Source organism: Larus michahellis, chromosome 1 (genome assembly GCF_964199755.1).
Source record: "Larus michahellis chromosome 1, bLarMic1.1, whole genome shotgun sequence".
NCBI lineage: Eukaryota > Metazoa > Chordata > Aves > Charadriiformes > Laridae > Larus > Larus michahellis.
Genome location: NC_133896.1, coordinates 204,606,513 through 204,626,065, shown reverse-complemented (window position 1 = coordinate 204,626,065; position 19,553 = coordinate 204,606,513). Strand labels below are relative to the sequence as shown.

The 19,553-nt window shown below is 41.1% G+C and overlaps 1 protein-coding gene across 4 annotated transcripts in view; it reads left to right on the top strand.

Moving 5' to 3' along the window:
* The window catches only part of ATM (ATM serine/threonine kinase), an 80,009-nt gene continuing 60,456 nt past the window's right edge, over positions 1-19,553 (top strand). For 2 of the 4 annotated variants that reach the window (XM_074570119.1, XM_074570091.1), the window contains exons 1-11: positions 1-236; positions 1,732-1,833; positions 1,919-2,031; positions 3,316-3,461; positions 3,872-4,036; positions 15,794-15,959; positions 16,254-16,492; positions 17,111-17,274; positions 17,649-17,815; positions 18,270-18,641; positions 19,206-19,400. In XM_074570119.1, the coding sequence (XP_074426220.1) occupies positions 1,762-1,833; positions 1,919-2,031; positions 3,316-3,461; positions 3,872-4,036; positions 15,794-15,959; positions 16,254-16,492; positions 17,111-17,274; positions 17,649-17,815; positions 18,270-18,641; positions 19,206-19,400 (1,799 nt within the window). In that variant the 5' untranslated portion in view covers positions 1-236; positions 1,732-1,761. The remainder of the gene's footprint in view (positions 237-1,731; positions 1,834-1,918; positions 2,032-3,315; positions 3,462-3,871; positions 4,037-15,793; positions 15,960-16,253; positions 16,493-17,110; positions 17,275-17,648; positions 17,816-18,269; positions 18,642-19,205; positions 19,401-19,553) is intronic. The other 2 variants (XM_074570101.1, XM_074570111.1) reach the window with 2 other exon arrangements.

Below are 19,553 nucleotides of genomic sequence, written 5' to 3'. Positions count from 1 at the left end.
GCCGCCGTCCGCGCATCCGCTTCCAGGGCCGCCCGCCGACCCGCGTGCGCGCCCCTCCGCGCCGCTGGGAGGAGGGCAGGCCCCGCACCGCAGCACTGGCCGGCCGGTTCTCCCGGAGGTGGGCCCGTTCCTGCCCTCCCCTTCCCACCCGCACTGGGCCGCGTCGCCGCCGTGGCCTCCCCCCGTGGTCCTGAGGGGCTGCTCGGCCTTCTCTTCCCCTCCCCGTCGGCCCGTAGGTGAGGGGCCTGGCCCCTGAGGGGTTCAGGCGTGTCTTGGGGCGGCCGGGCGGGGCGTGGGGGGAGCCGGAGCCCCGGGCTCCGCGGGAACGGCCCGTTAGGTGTCGTTACGCCGTTTCTTGGGCGTCTCCGCAGCTGATTAGTGAACAGCGCTCCGTGATTTTTTTTTTTCGCCCCTTTTTTGTGTATTCCTTCCTTGCCCTGTGTAATTTTTTATAGGGGATAAACGTGGTCGCGGTATGATAGCTGGAGAACGAGTAGGAGAAACAGTAGGTGGACTCAGTCTTAGGAATTCTTTGCAGTTCTTGGGGCAGTTGAAATGCCGCGGAGTGGAGACGGGAGGACGGGCTGCTTCCCCGCGGAGACCCGGTCCCTGCAACGCAACCCATGTGGCCTCAGTTCTGTCAGCTGTCTCTCAGCCCCTGAGCATTTTAGAAGCCATTAGTGGTTAAAAAGTTGCGTCTTCCTCTCTGTTTCTCATTACAAAAAAGCAGTAAGATAGTAGAGAAACACTTCCTCGTTCCGATGAGTTCCATTCGGTACAGCCAGCCTTCGTGCATACCACGTTTTCCTTTTCATACACACCTGATCGGTTACCATGTCTCTGAGCCTGATTGAAGCTGGAGGAAGTAAATATACTCTAAGACAGTAGATATTTAAAGTTTTATTTGTTTAAGTGGATATTTTTATATTCTCAAGTGCTCAAGATGGTGAACATCCATTCTCAATTGCTTATGACAGCCTCAGCTTGGAGTTACTTCCCTCTTTTTCAGACAGTGGCTGCTTCACAGGGGTAAAAAGAGAAGCATGGAAGCTGTATACGATGTCATTGTCATGATCTGCTTCAGCATAACTTTATATAAAGCAGAAATGCAAGGTCTAGATAAGTCCAGCCTCTGTTGAAGGAGGTGAAGCATAATTTTAAGTGGTCATAGAAGGAAAAAGTTGTTTCCTCTTATGATTGATACCTGAGCATCCTTTGACATGTTGAGTCCAGAGGGATTTGTCAATACGATAGCGCAGACGTGTGAAAATGTAGGATGTGAGAGAGGAAGAGAGTTTTCAAAGTACTACCTCTTCCTGGCAGCACCAGGTTAAGACAGCTGCTGATAACAGGTAGCTACTGAAAGTTAGTGCTGTTTGCCTGAATGTATTTGGCTCCATCATTTTATAATTTCGCTTCTTATTATCTGACCATCTCTACTTTCATCATTAATGAAAAAGGAGGAAGTCAGAGTCATGTGAGGGAGTCTCTGCTGTTATTCTTTACGACTGTTGCTTGCAGGAATAGATTATATTCTTGACATGAAACTTTGCTTCGGTCTTATAACCCATAAGACTAACCCAAAAACGAATGAGCTTTTTAGTGAAATAACACTGTGATTGTCTTTGGCACTGGATTTTCAATACATTGCATTCTCAGTTTTTGAAATGGTTGACTTGGCTCTGTGTTAAATAAAATTATTACTGGTTTAACCTTTTCTTCTGTTTGCAGATACAAATGACACTTCTGCTAAACTGAACCATGAGTCTTGCATTACATGATCTGCTCATTTGTTGTCGTCGCCTTGAAAATGAGAAAGCTGTGGAGCGAAGGGTAACAAGTTTTCTTTTGGTGTGTGTGCCTCAATTAGCAATGAAGGGAATCATTAATAATTCTTTTTCTTGAAATACATTTTCAGAAGGAAATTGAAAATTTCAAGCGACTTCTCCGTGATTCTGAAACACTTCTCCAGCTGGACCGGAATTCTGATTCTAAACAAGCAAAACAACTCAACTGGGACGCTGTATTTAGGTAGTTTCTTTTTTTTTTTTTCTTTGTGTTCTTCCTTAGACAAACATCATTCTTTTGTTTATTGTGTCTATTTTAATGCTTACCTTTCTGCAGATTGATTTAGACTTCTTGTGAGCTTGTAAACAAGAAATGACTTATGTTAAGTCTATAAAGGAAGTAAATTTAAAATAGCTAAAAATGTAACACTTTCTTTGTGTTAACTGCATACATAACACTGTGTGCGGTAAGCATACAGAAAACTTAACTGCTAGGAAACTGACCATTAATTGGGTGGTCATTTTTCCTTGCAAAAATAATAGTTATTTTCTTTTATTGGAAGTTATCTCTGCATCTGATTTTTAACATATAGTTCGTATGTAGATAATAGGTAGCTGGTTAGAATTCTTTGTGTTACTGAGTTCTTCAAGACACAGTAGAAGGACCATGGCCTGTGAATTAAAGAACCTGTGCTGAGGTTTGTAGAGGTCCATCTCTGATACAGTCTGCTTTAGGTGTACTACGAGATTGGACTGAGCGTAGGTGTGACAAGTTCTTAGAGCAGCTGGGAGCAGTGTTAAATTTCCTGTTAAAAGTGCATCTGAAGTGTTAGTTTTCATAGGCTGGTGTCTGGTCACCTTTCCATTATGTTTTTTAGTTGGACCGTATTGGAGTAGGTCTTGTTTCATAGCTGTACCAAAAATATCATAAGAAGAGTGGGTGAATTTTATATGTTTATATTTGCTTTTGAGATGGCAAAGAGTATTTTAGAAATGCACAGGAGGAATAAAAAATAGAGTCTCTAAACTGATACAAATAGTAGGCCAGAAAATCTACAGTAATTGCCAGTGATAAAGCCAGTGACAAGTTTAATCTATTCTTAGATCTAAAACCTAATCTGTATGTTAATTTTAAGTGATGGAAAAAAAGGACTTGAAGGTTTTCCCCAATAAAAACCAACGAAGAGTGCTTCTTATTATTTTGTTGTATAATGTTGCAGCATAAATAAAAAGACTTACTTTGCTTTTTTTCACTAATTGTAAATTGTATGCTTAGCATTATGCCAAGTTTAAAGGAAAGTTTGCTTCCCGTTCAGGATGCTTCTGGATTATCTTTAAAACTAACAGCCCCTTTCATAGGTTATTTCCATCATGCTTAGACTGTATTGCATTTCAGTTGGGTTTAGTTTTGATAATTAGAATTGTGAGAAGAACAAGCACTGACATTCTAGGCTAAACCGACATTTACCTATTTTACTTTAGTCATAAATGTGCAGATCCTTGATTAATATCTCTTTTATTTTTAAAGTGTCTTGCAGAAATGTTTCCAGAAAGAAATGAAGAACCTGCAATTGACAAAACCAAATGCATCTGCTTCAACCCAAACTACTAGACAGAAAAAGATGCAAGAAGTTGGAAGCTTGGTCAAATATTTCATCAGATGTGCTAATAAAAGTTAGTTATACATATTCTTATAGAATTACTGATTCGTTTTGGTGCTTTGCTTTCAACTTTAAGTTTTTACTCTGAAGTAAATTACCAGGGTAGGGTTCATCTTGCGCTCTTCCAGGTGTTTACAATTTAATTATCTTCATGTGAATCAGTCCTTTGTTGTCCTTCTCTGTCCTTGTTGATGCTCAAGGTGCCGTTTTCTAATTATACCATGTGTATATAACTGATGTATCCTCTCATAAGTTATTTCTTTCTTAGAAACACTTTGTTTAAGAAGATGATTCCTGACAACTATTTCTGAATGGCAGTGGTGATTTTTTTTTGTTTTTAAGTAAACATTTACAGTCAATTAATTCCAGATTTACTTGTCACACTTTGGGTTAATAACCGTCTCACATTGTTTCTTCACGTAGGAGGACCCAGACTGAAATGTCAAGAACTTCTGATTTACGTCATGGAAATTATAAGAGACCCAACAAGTTGTGCTGCTTATGGATCTGACTGTAGTAGTATACTCCTAAAAGATATCCTCTCAATAAGGAAATATTGGTGTGAGATATCCCAGCAGCAGTGGTCAGGTAACATTTTTAAGCCTACTTACAAATATCTTTTGCTATATTGAAGCATGTTTAGGTACCTTTTAATTTTTTTGATTCCCTGTTGTGTGAGGTACTACACAAAATATGCAGTAAAATAGTGTCAGCCTTGAAGGCTTACAGTCAAAATAAACAAAGCAGCAAACATTAGGAATTTATTTTTTTCTTTCTTTATACTGTCTGTGTATTGCTTGCTGAAACATATGTACTTATATACGATGAGGTTTTGAATGCAGGGTCTCCACGTATATAACAAATCCATGGCATGTGTGTGCTGGAAATAGCCTTAGTTAAACTGGTGTTGGTGTGCAGTTGTTTGCAAGTTATTAGGTATTGTCTGGTATAGTTTTGATATAGTTAATGTATTACTATTACATTTTATTATCTGAGTTTTATTGGGTTATGAAAGTCCTAAATAACCATTGAGTCACTGTTGTTATATGCACATATTGCACATAAAGCAAAAAAATAGTTAGCTTAAGATTCAAATAGGCTAAAACAGATTTAAAAAGTTCGGTAATCATATAGCGTGCAACGTGCACGGAGTGGAAGTGCAAACATAATATTTCACTTTTCAGAGGATTGGATTTCACTCCACAATAGTTAACTTATTTAGCATGGAGAAGAACGTTTATGTATTTTGAATCCTCTGACATGTAGTAAGCTCTCAATTCATCTGTTTTCATTTGTTGATGTAATAGAACAGTAATTTGTGGGGGAAAAAAAAAAGGTACTAGAAGTTTTACAGTGTAGTTTGTTGGATGTTGCATGTGCAATTCCGGAGAAAGTGTAGAATTTACTTGTATAGTGTAGTGTTTTGAAGCTAGACTTTGGATTTCTGAAAAGTATTTTATGAGAAAATACTCGACTCTGTAGCTTGAAGAGAGTTGCTTAACTACAGAATGGAAATAAACCTGCAAAGAACTCAGAAGAGGAGTCTGGTGATACTGGAGTGAAAGGGGAGACAAAAAAACCTGCCTGAGACTGTCAGAGCAGAGCGATTAAAATGGAACCATTCAGGATGGGGCATGTGATTGGGTAATTGCAGAACTTGTAAGTGGGGTCTCAGAAGTTAAAGAAGTTGGTACCATTTGACCATGGAGGTAGGACTTGAAGATTGAATGGGAAGCTGGAACTAGGAGGCAGTGAAGAGGGTAGAAGACAAAGGGCTGTCAGCCTGCAGGTTGGAGCAGGATGGGAAGGCAGGGACTGATCAGGGACGCTGGCAGCTGGAGTTCAGAGCAATAAACAGGAAAGGTGTCTGAAGAAAAACTGGGTACTTGGGTAGAACTGAGGATAGGCAGGTAGGGAATGGGACAAGAAGCCAGGGATGTTGAAGACAGGTATTGAAGAAGGCAGAAAAGGAGAACTCAGGCCGAGTGTCACTGGAAGGATACATACAGGTTCCATGAGGAGCCTTTGGGAATTGCTGTGTGGTAGTTGGGTAGTTAAGGAACATGGAAGTTATCTGTTTGTGTGTGGACAGAAGCTGGAAGTGTCACAGAAGAAATTTTGACATTAGATCATAAGGGGCACAGTGGAATTTAATTACTGAAGTGAGGCAGGACTGAAGGCCATAAATCTAGACGAAGTCAGACTTAAATCCATTAAATGGAACAAGTTGCTTTTATTAAAGGAGGGATATATGAGCTTTGTAAATGTAATCGTAGCCTTTTTTAGCAATTCCACCTTATCGCTTGTTTATAATTCTTGGAATACAGTAGAGAAGTCTGTGCACTGGTGACATTGTTGGTCCAATAGAGATTTACTCAGTCCTGTACGTGGTCTTATCAAAGTACGGGAAAGTTGAGGGGTAGTTGCTCAAACCCATTCACTGTTTGACAGTCCCATCAGGCTTGTGTGAAAATCCAGTGGGGACTGGAGATTAATCAGAGGTAATTGATGTTTGAATGAGGTAACATCACGCTTGAACACTGCAGTAGGAAGTCAAAGCAAAGAGTGCTACCCAGTATCTGACTGTTGACACAGCTGATGCGTTTTTTTTTTTCCATTTCCCTGGTCCTTGAGTGTAAACTACAGTGTTCTTTATCTGGAGAGGAGTACAATATGCCACGAGGATGGAAGCGTAGCCCATCTGTCATGGACTTGTATAAAAGGTTTTGGAAGAGGGCAGCGCCCCATAACACTTAACTATATTGATGACATTGTAGTATGGGGAAACACTGCCTATGAAGTGTATAACATAAAGGGGTAATTGTAATTTTACTAAATGCAAGATTTGAGCTCAAAAGAGATAAGGTGAAAAGACCTGTACAAGAAATAGTTTCTTGGTGTCAGATGGCAAGATGGGTGCTGTTGCATTCCTACTGTCATGATTTACAGCATCACAGCAATGGCACCACTGTTCAGTAAAAAGGAAACGCAAGCTTTTCTTGGAATGGTGAGATTTTGGCAAATGCACATCCCTGGATGCAGTTTGCTCATGAACCTACTGTACCAAGTGTTGCGTGAAACGGGGCCAAGTGGTTTTGGCAGAAGATAAACCCCCTTGCGTTCTAACACTCCTCACTGAGGTGGGAGGCTAGGTGCGGCTAGGTTTAAATTCTGAGTGATGCCCAATTCAGCACTATCAGTCCAATCGCGTTTAATATGTATTAAACTACTACGATTTGGGTACACTAATAGTGGACTGCACCTTCAGTCTAGTCGTGCTCCTGAACTAGCACGCCTCTCTGTAGTTTTGGTCGCGTTCAGTGAGAAAGGGAAACGACTAGCTACTTAAACAGTGCAGTTTATTTAAACAACAGATATACAGGTTCTTTAGGATTGCCGGTGATAAATACACTGTCTGCAAAGCACGTGCAAATAAAGATATTGCTAAGTATACAAACGCGCGACAAAATTATAAACGATACAGCCTGGCTATAAATGTAGGGTAGAGAGTCTCTAGAGAAATTTCTAAGTCCCCGAGAAAGCGCTCGGTGTAATCGAAATCTTACCCAAAGGCGTCCCTATGCGGGGGAAGAAAGGCTCAGCCCGTCGACTGATCCCGGAAATCAGTGGTGGAATTCTTTGCGATGGTGTCTTCCCCGACATCCCCTCTCTCTTGGGCTATTTTTATATTATTTTTTTATCTTCAAAGTGGAGTTTGAGTGACTTTAGTCATACGTACTTTTATTATGATTAATGTATTCAAGGAGGAGTGTTCACACCTCGGGGGTGGATAGCCTCCAGGATGGAGGTGTGTTTTGGTACATTGTGGTGAGCAAAGTTCGCACAAAAGGACAGCATTTCATCAACATTTGACAAAATGTTGGCTCGGGTAGCGTGTAGGCCGCTTATCTGTTCTGTAGTACCATCTCGTCCCCATATCTGCTATTCGTCACAAGGGAAGGCCACGGAACAAGCGTGTTCCGTTCCATCCCTCGTGTAGTTTCACAAACAACCTTGTACAGGGAATCACAGATGTTGCATTCTTCGTGTGCCAGCTGCGGCTGTATTCTACCTCAGAAGCCTCTTGATTTTATGACTTTCCTTAATGTGTGAACAATGCTGTATTTTTGTATTCTTGGCCAATTTAGTAATTATTCCACATAATCCACCCCGTGACTACAGTCACTCAAGCTCCACGATAATCAATACTGATGGGGAATATCACATGTCCTCTTATGGCGAGGGATATCAAGTGCAAATACTTCTTGTGGGGTGATTAAGCGAGTTAAGTGTTTCATCATAATCCAAAGTCTAACATACAAAACAATTGTCAAAGCAAAGCACAATACAGTGAGTACTAGTAGAACAACAACAGGATGGAGCATCTTGTTAAAAAGTCCTGTAGCTGTTGGTGACCATCCAAAGAGGGTGTCCCACCATTCATGTCCTCCGTCTCTCTTGACCCTTTCCAGTACATGGTGTATTTCTTCAACATCATGATGGACAGTAATCAGAGTTCTTTGTCCATTTTCTTGGGCCTCTTTCAACAATCGCTTCAATTCATCGTGTTGTAGCAACTTCTTCACTAGTGAGAGATTCATTCCGATAGGGGTAGGCAGCAAATCTCGAATCAATGTGTAATTAGATTGTAGCAATTGAAAAGACGTAACAGGAGCTGAATAACTGAAGTCACATCCAATGATGTTAGTAAAGTTACAAACACAAAGATTTGAGTTATTACTTGTATCTACTGCTATGTCATCTACGAATACAAAAGTACAGGGAGACCTCATGCAAACACACCCTTTCCCAATATATACAAGCACAGTTTCTGGGGTTTCATCAGGTTGTATCTCAAAATGACAAACATTCTGGTTGGTGTCAAGACAAATGTCTTGTGCCTTGAGAGTATTACTCTCACAAATGAATCCTTGTTGATCTCGTGAAATGCATGCTTCAACATCAACAGTTTGCCATTTATTCTCGTTTTGTTGTGCCCACACTCTATGCTCTACCGGATGGAGTATAGCTCCATGGTGATTCAACCCCAGTGCGATGATTGGGTATATGGTGTATACTGAGGCATTGCGTACCGTTAAGACAAAAGCTGTGGCTTTGCTCTCAGTGGGATCATAGGTGAAATTAACCAGATACCACCAGGATTGAAATTTTCTCTCAAACTCAATTGCATTATCCCATATTACTTTTCGAATTTCGGTGGGCAAGGTGCCTTCTTCACCTTCCCTTATAATTGCAGCTGTCATAGATTGCATCCACAGTTGGGCTTGGATACAACTAAGGGCCAAGGAAACATTGTTTTGGGTTGTACCAAGTGCATTTGTGATCAGCTGATGGTCTTTTTCACCTGTTTCTTCCCACTGAGGCAATATATTCGATAAAAGCCATTGGTGATTTCACAATGCTGATAGAGAGGACTGTAGAGGATGTTTTAATTTGTCTAGATCACTAGTAGTTGTGACTAGTTTGTTTGCAAGTATCTCAGCATCTATACTATTTAAGACTCCCAGTCCTGTTCCTAAGATACCAGTCACATCTCTCTTCAGTCGTTGTGAGGTGGCAACAGTTCGTCTGTCCACGTACAGTTCATCTAAGGTTCCTGTAAGACACAAAAGAAAAGGGAATCTGCTCGGTCTTACTTGACCGACGGGGTTAAAAAGACAGCGAGGTCCACCAGGAATAGTTGTTAAAAACACTCCTGGTCCCCAAGAATCCCCTGCTTCTTCCTCACTCAGCATAATTCTGTCCCCCCCCTTCAGAAGAAACTCGCCACACGTACTCAACAGCTGACTCTTCTGGTCGCCTCGAATATTTCTCCCTTATTTTTGTTAACTCGGTTGGTGTCCATGGAACGGTACGCACAGTGGTGTGAATTTCATCATCGTCATCAACCGCAGTTTCAGTTTTAACCAGAGGACGTAAAGGAAAAACTTGGGATTTCAAAGTAAAAGTCCTTTCCTCCTCATCTTCTTCGTCATCCTCACTATTAGACAAAAAATCTCCGGTCTGGGTTCCGGAATTTGGATAACACATTAACTTACGAATCTGTTGGACCTGGGTCAAGGGCTGCATTTTATCTAAGAGCCCAGTCACCCTTTCCAATAACATTTTAAGTTGGAGATTTTCACTCCCAAGTTGAGCATTCCGGTTTCCTAAACATTCATTCTCACTCACAAGCTTATCAACTTGAGTTCTTAATTTTTCTCCTGTCTCCTTTTGCAAGGCTAATGATGACTTCAACACCTCATTCTCCGATTTCAGGGTTGCATATTCTACAGCTGAAATCAGATTAGGAGCAGGGGTTTCTCTAGCTTCTTGTTGTGCACAAGATAAACAGGCGCCTAACACAGCACAAATCACACCCTTGCCTTTCCCCGCTCTGAGCTTCTGTGAAACCCGACACTCTTCAATACGTTCCACCACTTTCTCTTCATCCTTCCAAAATTTTTGGGCCCACTCCTTCCCAGCCTGGGAAGGGGCACAATCATATTTTTGCAGCAGTTTATCCATGGCAATCCTGCCGGACTACGCCAAATTCTGTTGCGTGAAACGGGGCCAAGTGGTTTTGGCAGAAGATAAACCCCCTTGCGTTCTAACACTCCTCACCGAGGTGGGAGGCTAGGTGCGGCTAGGTTTAAATTCTGAGTGATGCCCAATTCAGCACTATCAGTCCAATCGCGTTTAATATGTATTAAACTACTACGATTTGGATACACTAATAGTGGACTGCACCTTCAGTCTAGTCATGCTCCTGAACTAGCATGGCCTCTCTGGAGTCTTTGGTCGCGTTCAGTGAGAAAGGGAAACGACTAGCTACTTAAACAGTGCAGTTTATTTAAACAACAGATATACAGGTTCTTTAGGATTGCCGGTGATAAATACACTGTCTGCAAAGCACGTGCAAATAAAGATATTGCTAAGTATACAAACGCGCGACAAAATTATAAACGATACAGCCTGGCTATAAATGTAGGGTAGAGAGTCTCTAGAGAAATTTCTAAGTCCCCGAGAAAGCGCTCGGTGTAATCGAAATCTTACCCAAAGGCGTCCCTATGCGGGGGAAGAAAGGCTCAGCCCGTCGACTGATCCCGGAAATCAGTGGTGGAATTCTTTGCGATGGTGTCTTCCCCGACATCCCCTCTCTCTTGGGCTATTTTTATATTATTTTTTTATCTTCAAAGTGGAGTTTGAGTGACTTTAGTCATACGTACTTTTATTATGATTAATGTATTCAAGGAGGAGTGTTCACACCTCGGGGGTGGATAGCCTCCGGGATGGAGGTGTGTTTTGGTACATTGTGGTGAGCAAAGTTCGCACAAAAGGACAGCATTTCATCAACATTTGACAAAATGTTGGCTCGGGTAGCGTGTAGGCCGCTTATCTGTTCTGTAGTACCATCTCGTCCCCATATCTGCTATTCGTCACAAGGGAAGGCCACGGAACAAGCGTGTTCCGTTCCATCCCTCGTGTAGTTTCACAAACAACCTTGTACAGGGAATCACAGATGTTGCATTCTTCGTGTGCCAGCTGCGGCTGTATTCTACCTCAGAAGCCTCTTGATTTTATGACTTTCCTTAATGTGTGAACAATGCTGTATTTTTGTATTCTTGGCCAATTTAGTAATTATTCCACACCAAGTCACCAGGGAAGTTGGCTCATTTGAGTGACAACCTGTGCAACAATAAGATCTGACCCTAGGCTGCCACCTACACCTAGTCAGAAGAAGAAATGCTGGCCATCTGTGAAGGAACCTGGGCAGCATTTGAAGTAGTGGCAATGGAAGCAGAAATAGTGCTGGCTCCTTGCTTGCTGGTACTTCACTGTTTGCTAAAAGGATAAATGCCTGTGACTTTTGACACAAGAAGTGTGACCTGAAATAAATGGACTCATAAGGGGAAACAGTGATACTCCAGCCTAGTGGAGAAGCTGAGGGATTGGTCCAACCATCATGACTTTTGGAGTATCACCCAACGTATTACCACATGCTCTAGAAGCCCTGGAATATGACAGGGATTCAGAAAATTAGTAATATGCCTTGTTCACTAGTGGTTCTTGCCTAATTTTTGGCCATTGGCCATTAGCAAGGGAAAGCGGTCACTTGGAATCCTGCCCAACAGGTGATAGAAGCTGATGAAGGTGAAGGACAGCTAAGTCAATATGCAGAAATCCAAGACATAAGACTGGCCGTTGATGCAGCATTACAGAGGAAACAGCACAGATTTTTACCTGCGTACTGACTCTTGGATGGTGGCCATCCAAGGCCCTCTGGGACTGGCTTACACAGTAGAAACAGGAACTGGCGGAGATGAGGGAGACTTATTTGGATAGCTTTCTTGTGGAAAAACATCACACGGGATTTGGAAAAAACTCATCGTATGGTTATGACATGTAATTAGCTATGTCCCAAAAGGAAACACCACCAAAATACGAAAGAACAACTATCAATCAGACCAATCTACTCAAGTTGCTGCAGTCAACAAAGTCCTGGACTGGGAATGTGGAGTGTGCCTATTTATAACTTGATGGAATCATGAAACAGCTAAGATGAGATTCCACCTGTCTCTGGGCAAGAGACTGAGGAATGATTTGTCTAAAGATGCAATTCTGCACATAATAAAGATATTTGAAATTTGTTCATTAGTGAAAAAAAGGTAAACCACGAAAGGTATTGAAGCGTGAAAGCTGTCATTTAAACTAAAAGACTGAAGATGTGTGGTAAGTAGACTACATTGGATCTTTGTGCAGGCTTAGTAGGGGGAATCAATATGTCCTAGCTATTTTAAAGAAAGGACTGTGAGCTGGTTGGAGGCTCGCCTTAGTAGCTTATGCCACTGCTAAAAGCACTATAGTAGGTCTTGAAAAAAAATGTTTGTGGACATGTGGTACACCAGATATAATTGAGTCTGGTAATGGATCTCACTTCAAAAACAAAACGATGAAATTATAGGCAGACGAACTTGGGGTTGACTAGATATACCATATTGTCTATTATCTCCAAGCCCTGAGTCTGGAGACTGTTGCAAAGGATGTAATTTATGATGCAAGTACCCTCCCACTGTGTACCATTAAACGAGTGAGTGTTAGGGAGGTGCAGAGCAAGGGGCGGAAAGTGTCATGGCCTACTGAGCTGGTATAACTTGAGTAATGACGCAAATGTCAGAGGGCCTACAGTTTGACCTTTGGTATGCTGCTGTGCAAGTGTTAGGGGTGTAACTTTTTGTTAGATAAAGCAGTTAGGCAGGTGTTATGGGGGAAAAATGATGTAAGTGGCAGAAATATCAGAACCAAACTTAGACAAGAATGAGTGATCCGACAATACCAGCTGGTCTGATCTCATAGCTGAGCCTGCTTAAATGATCCAGTAACTTGCCACACCAATGAACAACAACTCAGAGCACTCCGCTGACCAATAAACACAAAACAATCTGGAAGATGCTCTCCACCTCATAAAATTCATCTACCTCAGCTTGAAGGGGTGGAAGGGTGGTGGTGTGTCAGCATGGTTCTACCTTTAGACTGTGGAGGACCTCCAGGGATGCCTGGGACCAAGCTCTCATGACTAGAGCCGGTAGGCTTAATGCTCTGCTGCTCCGCCACTGACAGCCGCTGCCCTTGTCACCAACTGGGTGTGATCTCCATAGGATGCAAGCCTTAATCTAGGAAGGCGGTTGCTCTGTTCAGAGCACATTCCCAGCAAAAATGGGTGAAATAGTCCATTAGTGTTCAAAGAGCTCATCCAGTACCCACTCAGGCACTCAGAGCAGCAGAAGATTCTTGATCCGTCTTCCAGTAAACACCAGCCAAGGAGGTTACAAACACCAAATAAGGAGGAATTGATACTGCCAAGGCGGCCTCTTTCCACTCTTGCTGCTTAACAAATTACACTGCATCTTCCTTTACCTAGATGTCGAGATGTGCCATTTGCTGTGCCGCCCCCTGGGACTGAAGTTCACACGTCTTAGGGTTTTCAGAGTTTGATTTCACCTGTCTGCTGTAGGAATTAAGGCAGAACTGTATCTATACCAGTACTACTGCTACCTACAGAAAACTGTGTCCTTAGTACCCTAAGAACTGTGGGAAGGATGGCAATAAACAGAGCTGTGCATTGTCACATATATCCAAGGACCAACAGACTTGCTTTTCTTTCTTCTGCATATTCTTCTGAAGAAGATGATGCCACAGCAACTTCTTTCCCCTACCTCTTCAGCCCCCACCTGGTGCCCATGTTGTTGCAGACATCCCAGAGAGGATGCTGCAACACCTCAGGGCTGAAAGGGGGAGGAGATGGAGGACAGCATGAAAGCTGTGTTTGAAAGGATCATGAAGATTTGTAAGCAGCACTGATACCAGGTCTTGACTCACTTAGGTGAAGCTTGGGAACATGAAAAGCTGGAGAGGTAGAGTTCCAGCATGAAAATACACTAGACCGTGCTCTTAAGTAGTGACTGGTGTGCACAGTTGGACTTGGAGAAAAAAGAGGAAGCTCAGTTAAGCAGGGAAGGGGATTTCAACTCTTCCAACAACTTGTGTGGGGTCCTCAAAGTCTATTCAGGTGTCTAAATCATAGAATCTTAGAATCATTTAGGTTGGAAAAGACCCTTGGGATTATCGAGTCCGACCATCAACCCCACCCTACAAAGTTCTCCCCTAAGTTCTCTCCCAAAGTTCCTGAAGCATGGAGGGAGAGGCATGGCAGCAGGGTTTAGAGACCGTTATGACTTTTGGGGCCATTTTTGTCCATGAATGAAAGCATTGTGCCTTCTCTTTTAGTTTGGCCATGTCAACCGGATTTTCTTAGTTTCTGGTAAACTCTCTCGGCCTCCAGAAGAAGGATCATATTGCTGGATGCTATACTTTTCCTATGTTCAGACCCTGGTTTTAAAAAATCATATGCAGTATTTCCCTTCTTCCCTGCTCATCTCTGTATATATTATAGCTGTATTAGCTCTCTCAGGGAATTAGAGAATAATTCATGTTGGAAGGATTCTCATGAGATTTCTAGTCCAGCCTCCTGCTTGAAGCAGGCTCAGCTATGAGATGAGACCAGCTGGTGTTGTGGGATCAGGTTTTCTAATTTTTTTAATGCTTTTTGTTCACCTACTTGTTCTGTTGCAGGTTTTGGTCCCATTCAGATGCTAGGCTTTGTGTGCAGCTGTGTGCTTTCCTTGCACGTGTGTTCTTTGAGGGGAGGTCAGCAGAGAGCATGGAGAGTAGATGTGAAAAGAGTTCAGCCAGTAATCGCTCTGCAGGTGTGAGCAGGAGTGATTTCCCAGGCTGAGGAGGTCCCAGTATAAGAATCCCCTGCCGGGACAGGGAGCACTGGCTGTAAACTGTTGTGGCCCTGAGCTGCTGTGCATTTGCCCTTGTGTAGGGCCCACTGTTCTGAGGATGTTGGGAGGTCACGGGTGCATGTGCCGCTTCCACCCTTTATGCAGAAGGGACACAGTTAAACCAGGCTTGGGCACTGTTGCCACCAGGTTAAAGCTATATAGGGTCTGAACTGTCTCTGATTCCCATGATTCAGAGAGACACCTGAATTCTGCAAATGACCCCATGCCTGCTTGCTGGACTGAGGGACAGTATTATGTCATTTGTAGGTGGCATGAAATGAAATGGCAGCAAGGCTTTTGTATGTGTTGTTTTAAACTGCTGGTCATGGTTGGATCGGTAATGTGCTACTGTGATTTGTATGAGGCTGGTGAAAGGACGGTGTGATGATTCCTAAATGGGCCTTGAGGTAAGAAAGCATAAATCTGTGGCAGGTGTCTTTCCTTCAGAAAACTTGTGAGTGCAAAGCATGGACGTGTTTGTCTGCAGGCTGGAGTGAAATACCTGAACTGTGTGTCATGGAAAGATGGGCAGACTCAGTACCAACTGTTCTGATCTGTTGACATGTTCCCGCAGCACCAAATTCTTTATTGATATATGCGTGGCTGTAAATTGTTTCTGAGTACTTTTATTGTAATCTGCAACAAACGGAGCTCAATGTAGAGTAGAAGCTGAGTGTGGAAGTAGTAGTGAAAGCTGATTCTGTGGCTATAGCTACTTTGTCTGTGTGGCACAAAGCAGATTGTATCCCAGCTCAGAGTGGATGTAACCTTACTTCCAGTGTAGACAAGACCACTATTATTTTTTTTCCCCAGTTGATCTTTGTGAATAGTGTCATGCAGCTGAATTCAGAATGGTGGGTTATGTATATTTAATGTAATATTTTGCTTCGAGCTTTTTTCTGTAATTCTTTGTAATATATATGGTTTTTTATATATTGCTATGTTTATAACGTATATACACATTATATCTTATGTACTTTTTTTAATATATTTGCAGAATTGCTGATTCTGTATGGCCAATTATACCTCAGACCTTCTGGGAAGATCAATAGAGTCTTGGTGGCTAGGATAATTCACACGCTTATGAGGGGGTACTGCTTCCAGACTGATGGGTTGAGTTCCGATATGTTTACCTTCTTCTCAAAAGCAATGCAGTGTGTGAGGTATGTTGCAAGTGCTCCTTTTGTACGGTGATACCTACTTTTAGAGAATAACCCATTTTAAGTATTTAATATTAGACTTGAGTAATAGCAAGTAATACTTCTTTAGACATATTTTGTTGTTCTGTCTTTGAACACCAATTTAATAAATTCTTTAAACTATTAATAACTTCTGCATCTGTTAGGCAAATAATATTCCGAATATTGTTACTTGCTAGTATTTACATTTAAACAATTCTTGAGAAATTAAGTAAGATTATTGCTTCTTGACGTTTGACTGTTTGGTTTATGTTGCAGGCAGGAGAAGAATACCGCAGGCCTGGATCATATTGTTGGAGCAATGAATATCTTCTGCAATAAGTTTGCTGTCAACTGTCGCATACGGATTTGTAAAATAGGGGAAGAAATTTTGCCTACAGTGCTTTATATATGGACTCAACATAGACCAAAGGATTCCTTGAAGGAATCAATAATTGAGTTATTTCGTCTTCAAGTTCATGTTCATCATCCAAAGGGTGCAAAAACTCAGGGAATAGGTACAATTAAAAGCTCCTTGGTTTTTTTTTCCTATCTGTCACTGTATGTAATTGTTCGAATTATTGTGTCAACTTTCTGAATTTTGATACTGAATCTTGGAAACATTATACATTTTAATTACTAAATCAAAACACAAAGTCTTTTGGGACGGGAAATAATAGTTTAGATTGAGTTTAGATTGCCACATGTATTCACGTCTTACCAGGTTTATTTAAGCCCAGAAATTTCCACTGTTCTGAGTCTGACTTTGTGTATAAAGCTAGTCAGAGAACACCACTCAGTAATTGTGTCTGTCTGTCATGGCCTATTTCAGTTATAGCATCATCTTTTTAAAAAGATTTTATTTTTTTTTTACTTTGTCTGCAAATGGCAAAGAGTTTATAATTAGTCCAAATTTATCCATTGCATTTCATTGTAGTCTTTCCAGTTAGCTAAAGAACCATTAGAAACTTCATTCCTACCATAATTACTTGTATACGTTGATTAAGTTTTCTCTTAGCTTTTTTCACTTTTTTACCTTATTGCAAGACTTGTTTTGCATTTGTTAGGCTTTGTATGCTTTACTCTAATTTTGGCCGTATTTTGCACACATCTTTTCATTGTTTTTGCACGTACAGGTGCATATGACTCAGCAAAATGGCACAGTATCTTACATAACCTGTATGATCTGCTGGTGAATGAAATAAATCTCATCAGTAGCAGAGGAAAGTATTCTTCAGGCTCACGTAATATTGCTGTAAAGGAAAATTTGATTGAGTTAATGGCTGATATTTGTCATCAGGTAACATTTTTGGTTGAATATAAAGTTGACTCTTTACTGTGTTGTATGTTTTGCTTTTTAAAGCAGTATAGCTTTAACATTTCCTCAAAATCATTTACTGAAGTATTAGTAACTTTTGTCTGTGTTTTGTTGTGTTTAGTTGTTAATTTTTGTGCCGTTTTGAAATGTTTGGACTCCTAAATTATACTAGATTTCACTAGTGTCGCTTATTAGACTATAAGCAGAGGTTCTGCTATAGTAAAGGATAATGCTGGTTGTCTCTTAAGAGCCTTTATACACAGTAAAAAACAGAACAGTTTAGTTTGACATTTCAGTTTTCCTGTAAGTGCTACTTTTTTTGTTTACATACTTTTTAATGTGCCTTTATATAAAAGGTTTTTACAGAGGATACCAAAGTTCTGGAAATTAGCCACTCGTATACTGTTTCCCAAAGAGAGTCCAGTGATGAAACAGTACCAAGCAAGCGCAGGAGGATTGAACTGGGCTGGGAACTAATTCGAGACAACCTGCAAAGATCACAGGATTTTGATGTCATACCTTGGTAATAACATCTTTACGTGAAACAGCTATCACTAGAGGCATCTTTTTACATTTAAGTGTTCCTCTGAATATGGTGTGCTTTTGAATTAGGCGTCTGCACATGCAGTAAGCTTCGGTTGTCACTTAGATTTCTTGCCTGAAAGCTTAGATTTCTTGCCTGAAATTTTCTTCCCTTGTGGTCAGAATCAGTGAACTCTGCTTATAAGAAATTACTAGAAATCAGTGAAGTTAGCTTGTAAGAAATTAATATTGATATTGAGGCTAGACAAGCAGGTTTTTCAAGTAAAAACAGTAGAAATACTGAACCTTTAACCTTTGATCATAAACAAATCAGCTCAATACTGGGAAGCAGAAATGTGAAATGACAATCAGAGAATGCTTTGTTTGTTCGTTTACATTTGAAGACACAAATTTCTGTATGTTTGATATTAATTGCTTCATTTTGTGTTTTCAAGGTTACAGATTACAGCTCAGTTAATATCAAAGTATCCCATGAGTCTTCCTAACAGTGAGCTGCCTCCCTTACTCAACGTACTTCACCAGTTACTGCCTCAGCAGCGCCGGGGAGAAAGGACCCCGTATGTGCTGCAGTGTCTTACAGAGGTAGCTTTGTGTCAAAACCAGAAAACTGATTTGAAAAGCACCCACAAGCTGGAGCTCCAGAGAACCTGGGCAAAGATTTGGTCTCTTACTATTCGTAGCGTAAGCTTCCAGCAAATTGAAGTGGAGAGCTTTGGGCTACTCGGAGCTATGATTCAAGGAAACCTTGTTGTAACAGATAAAGAACTCTGGAAGATATTTTCAGGACCTGCATGCAAGCCTTCAAGGTAAAATGGGAAGCAAGGGTAGAATTTTGTGTCTGATTCACATTGCTCTATACTGTGCAACCAAAACCACCGTATTATTCAAAATAATATTGTTGCGGCTGTATTTCTAGTTAAGAACTGCCCATGTTTGTGTTTTAGGCATTTGAAATGGGCATGAATGCATATGTAAGTCTGAAAGCACAGGCAGAAAAGGAGAGGCAAGCATCTTCAAATTTAAAAATTGACTAAACATGTAAAATCTGACTAAAAAGTTAAAATCTGACTGAAAGAGGTGTTGATTTTTTTTAAATTAAAAGTATGTTTTCTTCTAAATATATTTTGATTCTGAAATGAGTATTGTGAAACGGTCTTTAAAATAGACAGGAAATATCTGTAATAGCCAAAATGGGGCTTTTGAAAATGCAAAGAGTCTAATAACGGAGTTTTCTAGTATGCTTGCTTATTAACTTGCTGATGTACTTGATGGTCCCTAAGCATGCAGAAATACTGACTTTGCTTTTGAGTGCTGATCAACAAATACCACGTTGTTTCTCACAAATGCCCTGTGTTCCGCTTTTGTTACAGTTCTGCTGTATGTTGTTTAGCATTAGTGATGTCTGCCTGTTCAGTGCCAAAAAATTTGGATGTAGGAATGGAACAGAATAATTGTGAAAGAAATCTGGATTTTGTGTTAAAGGAAGCAATAATGAAATGGGTACTGTCCTGCCATTTGGAGGAAGAAATGGAAGAATGTGCAGAGTTGCCTCCTGTGCTCTGCAGGTAAAGTCTTTGTGGCATAATTTTATATGTAAGCTGACCCTGTAACACAGAAGATTGTGCAGGGAAAAGTGATTTTACAGAATTGTATTATGTTAATGCTTTGCTAGAGTTTATAGGGTTTTTAAGCTTACTGTCATATGTCACTCTGGGGAC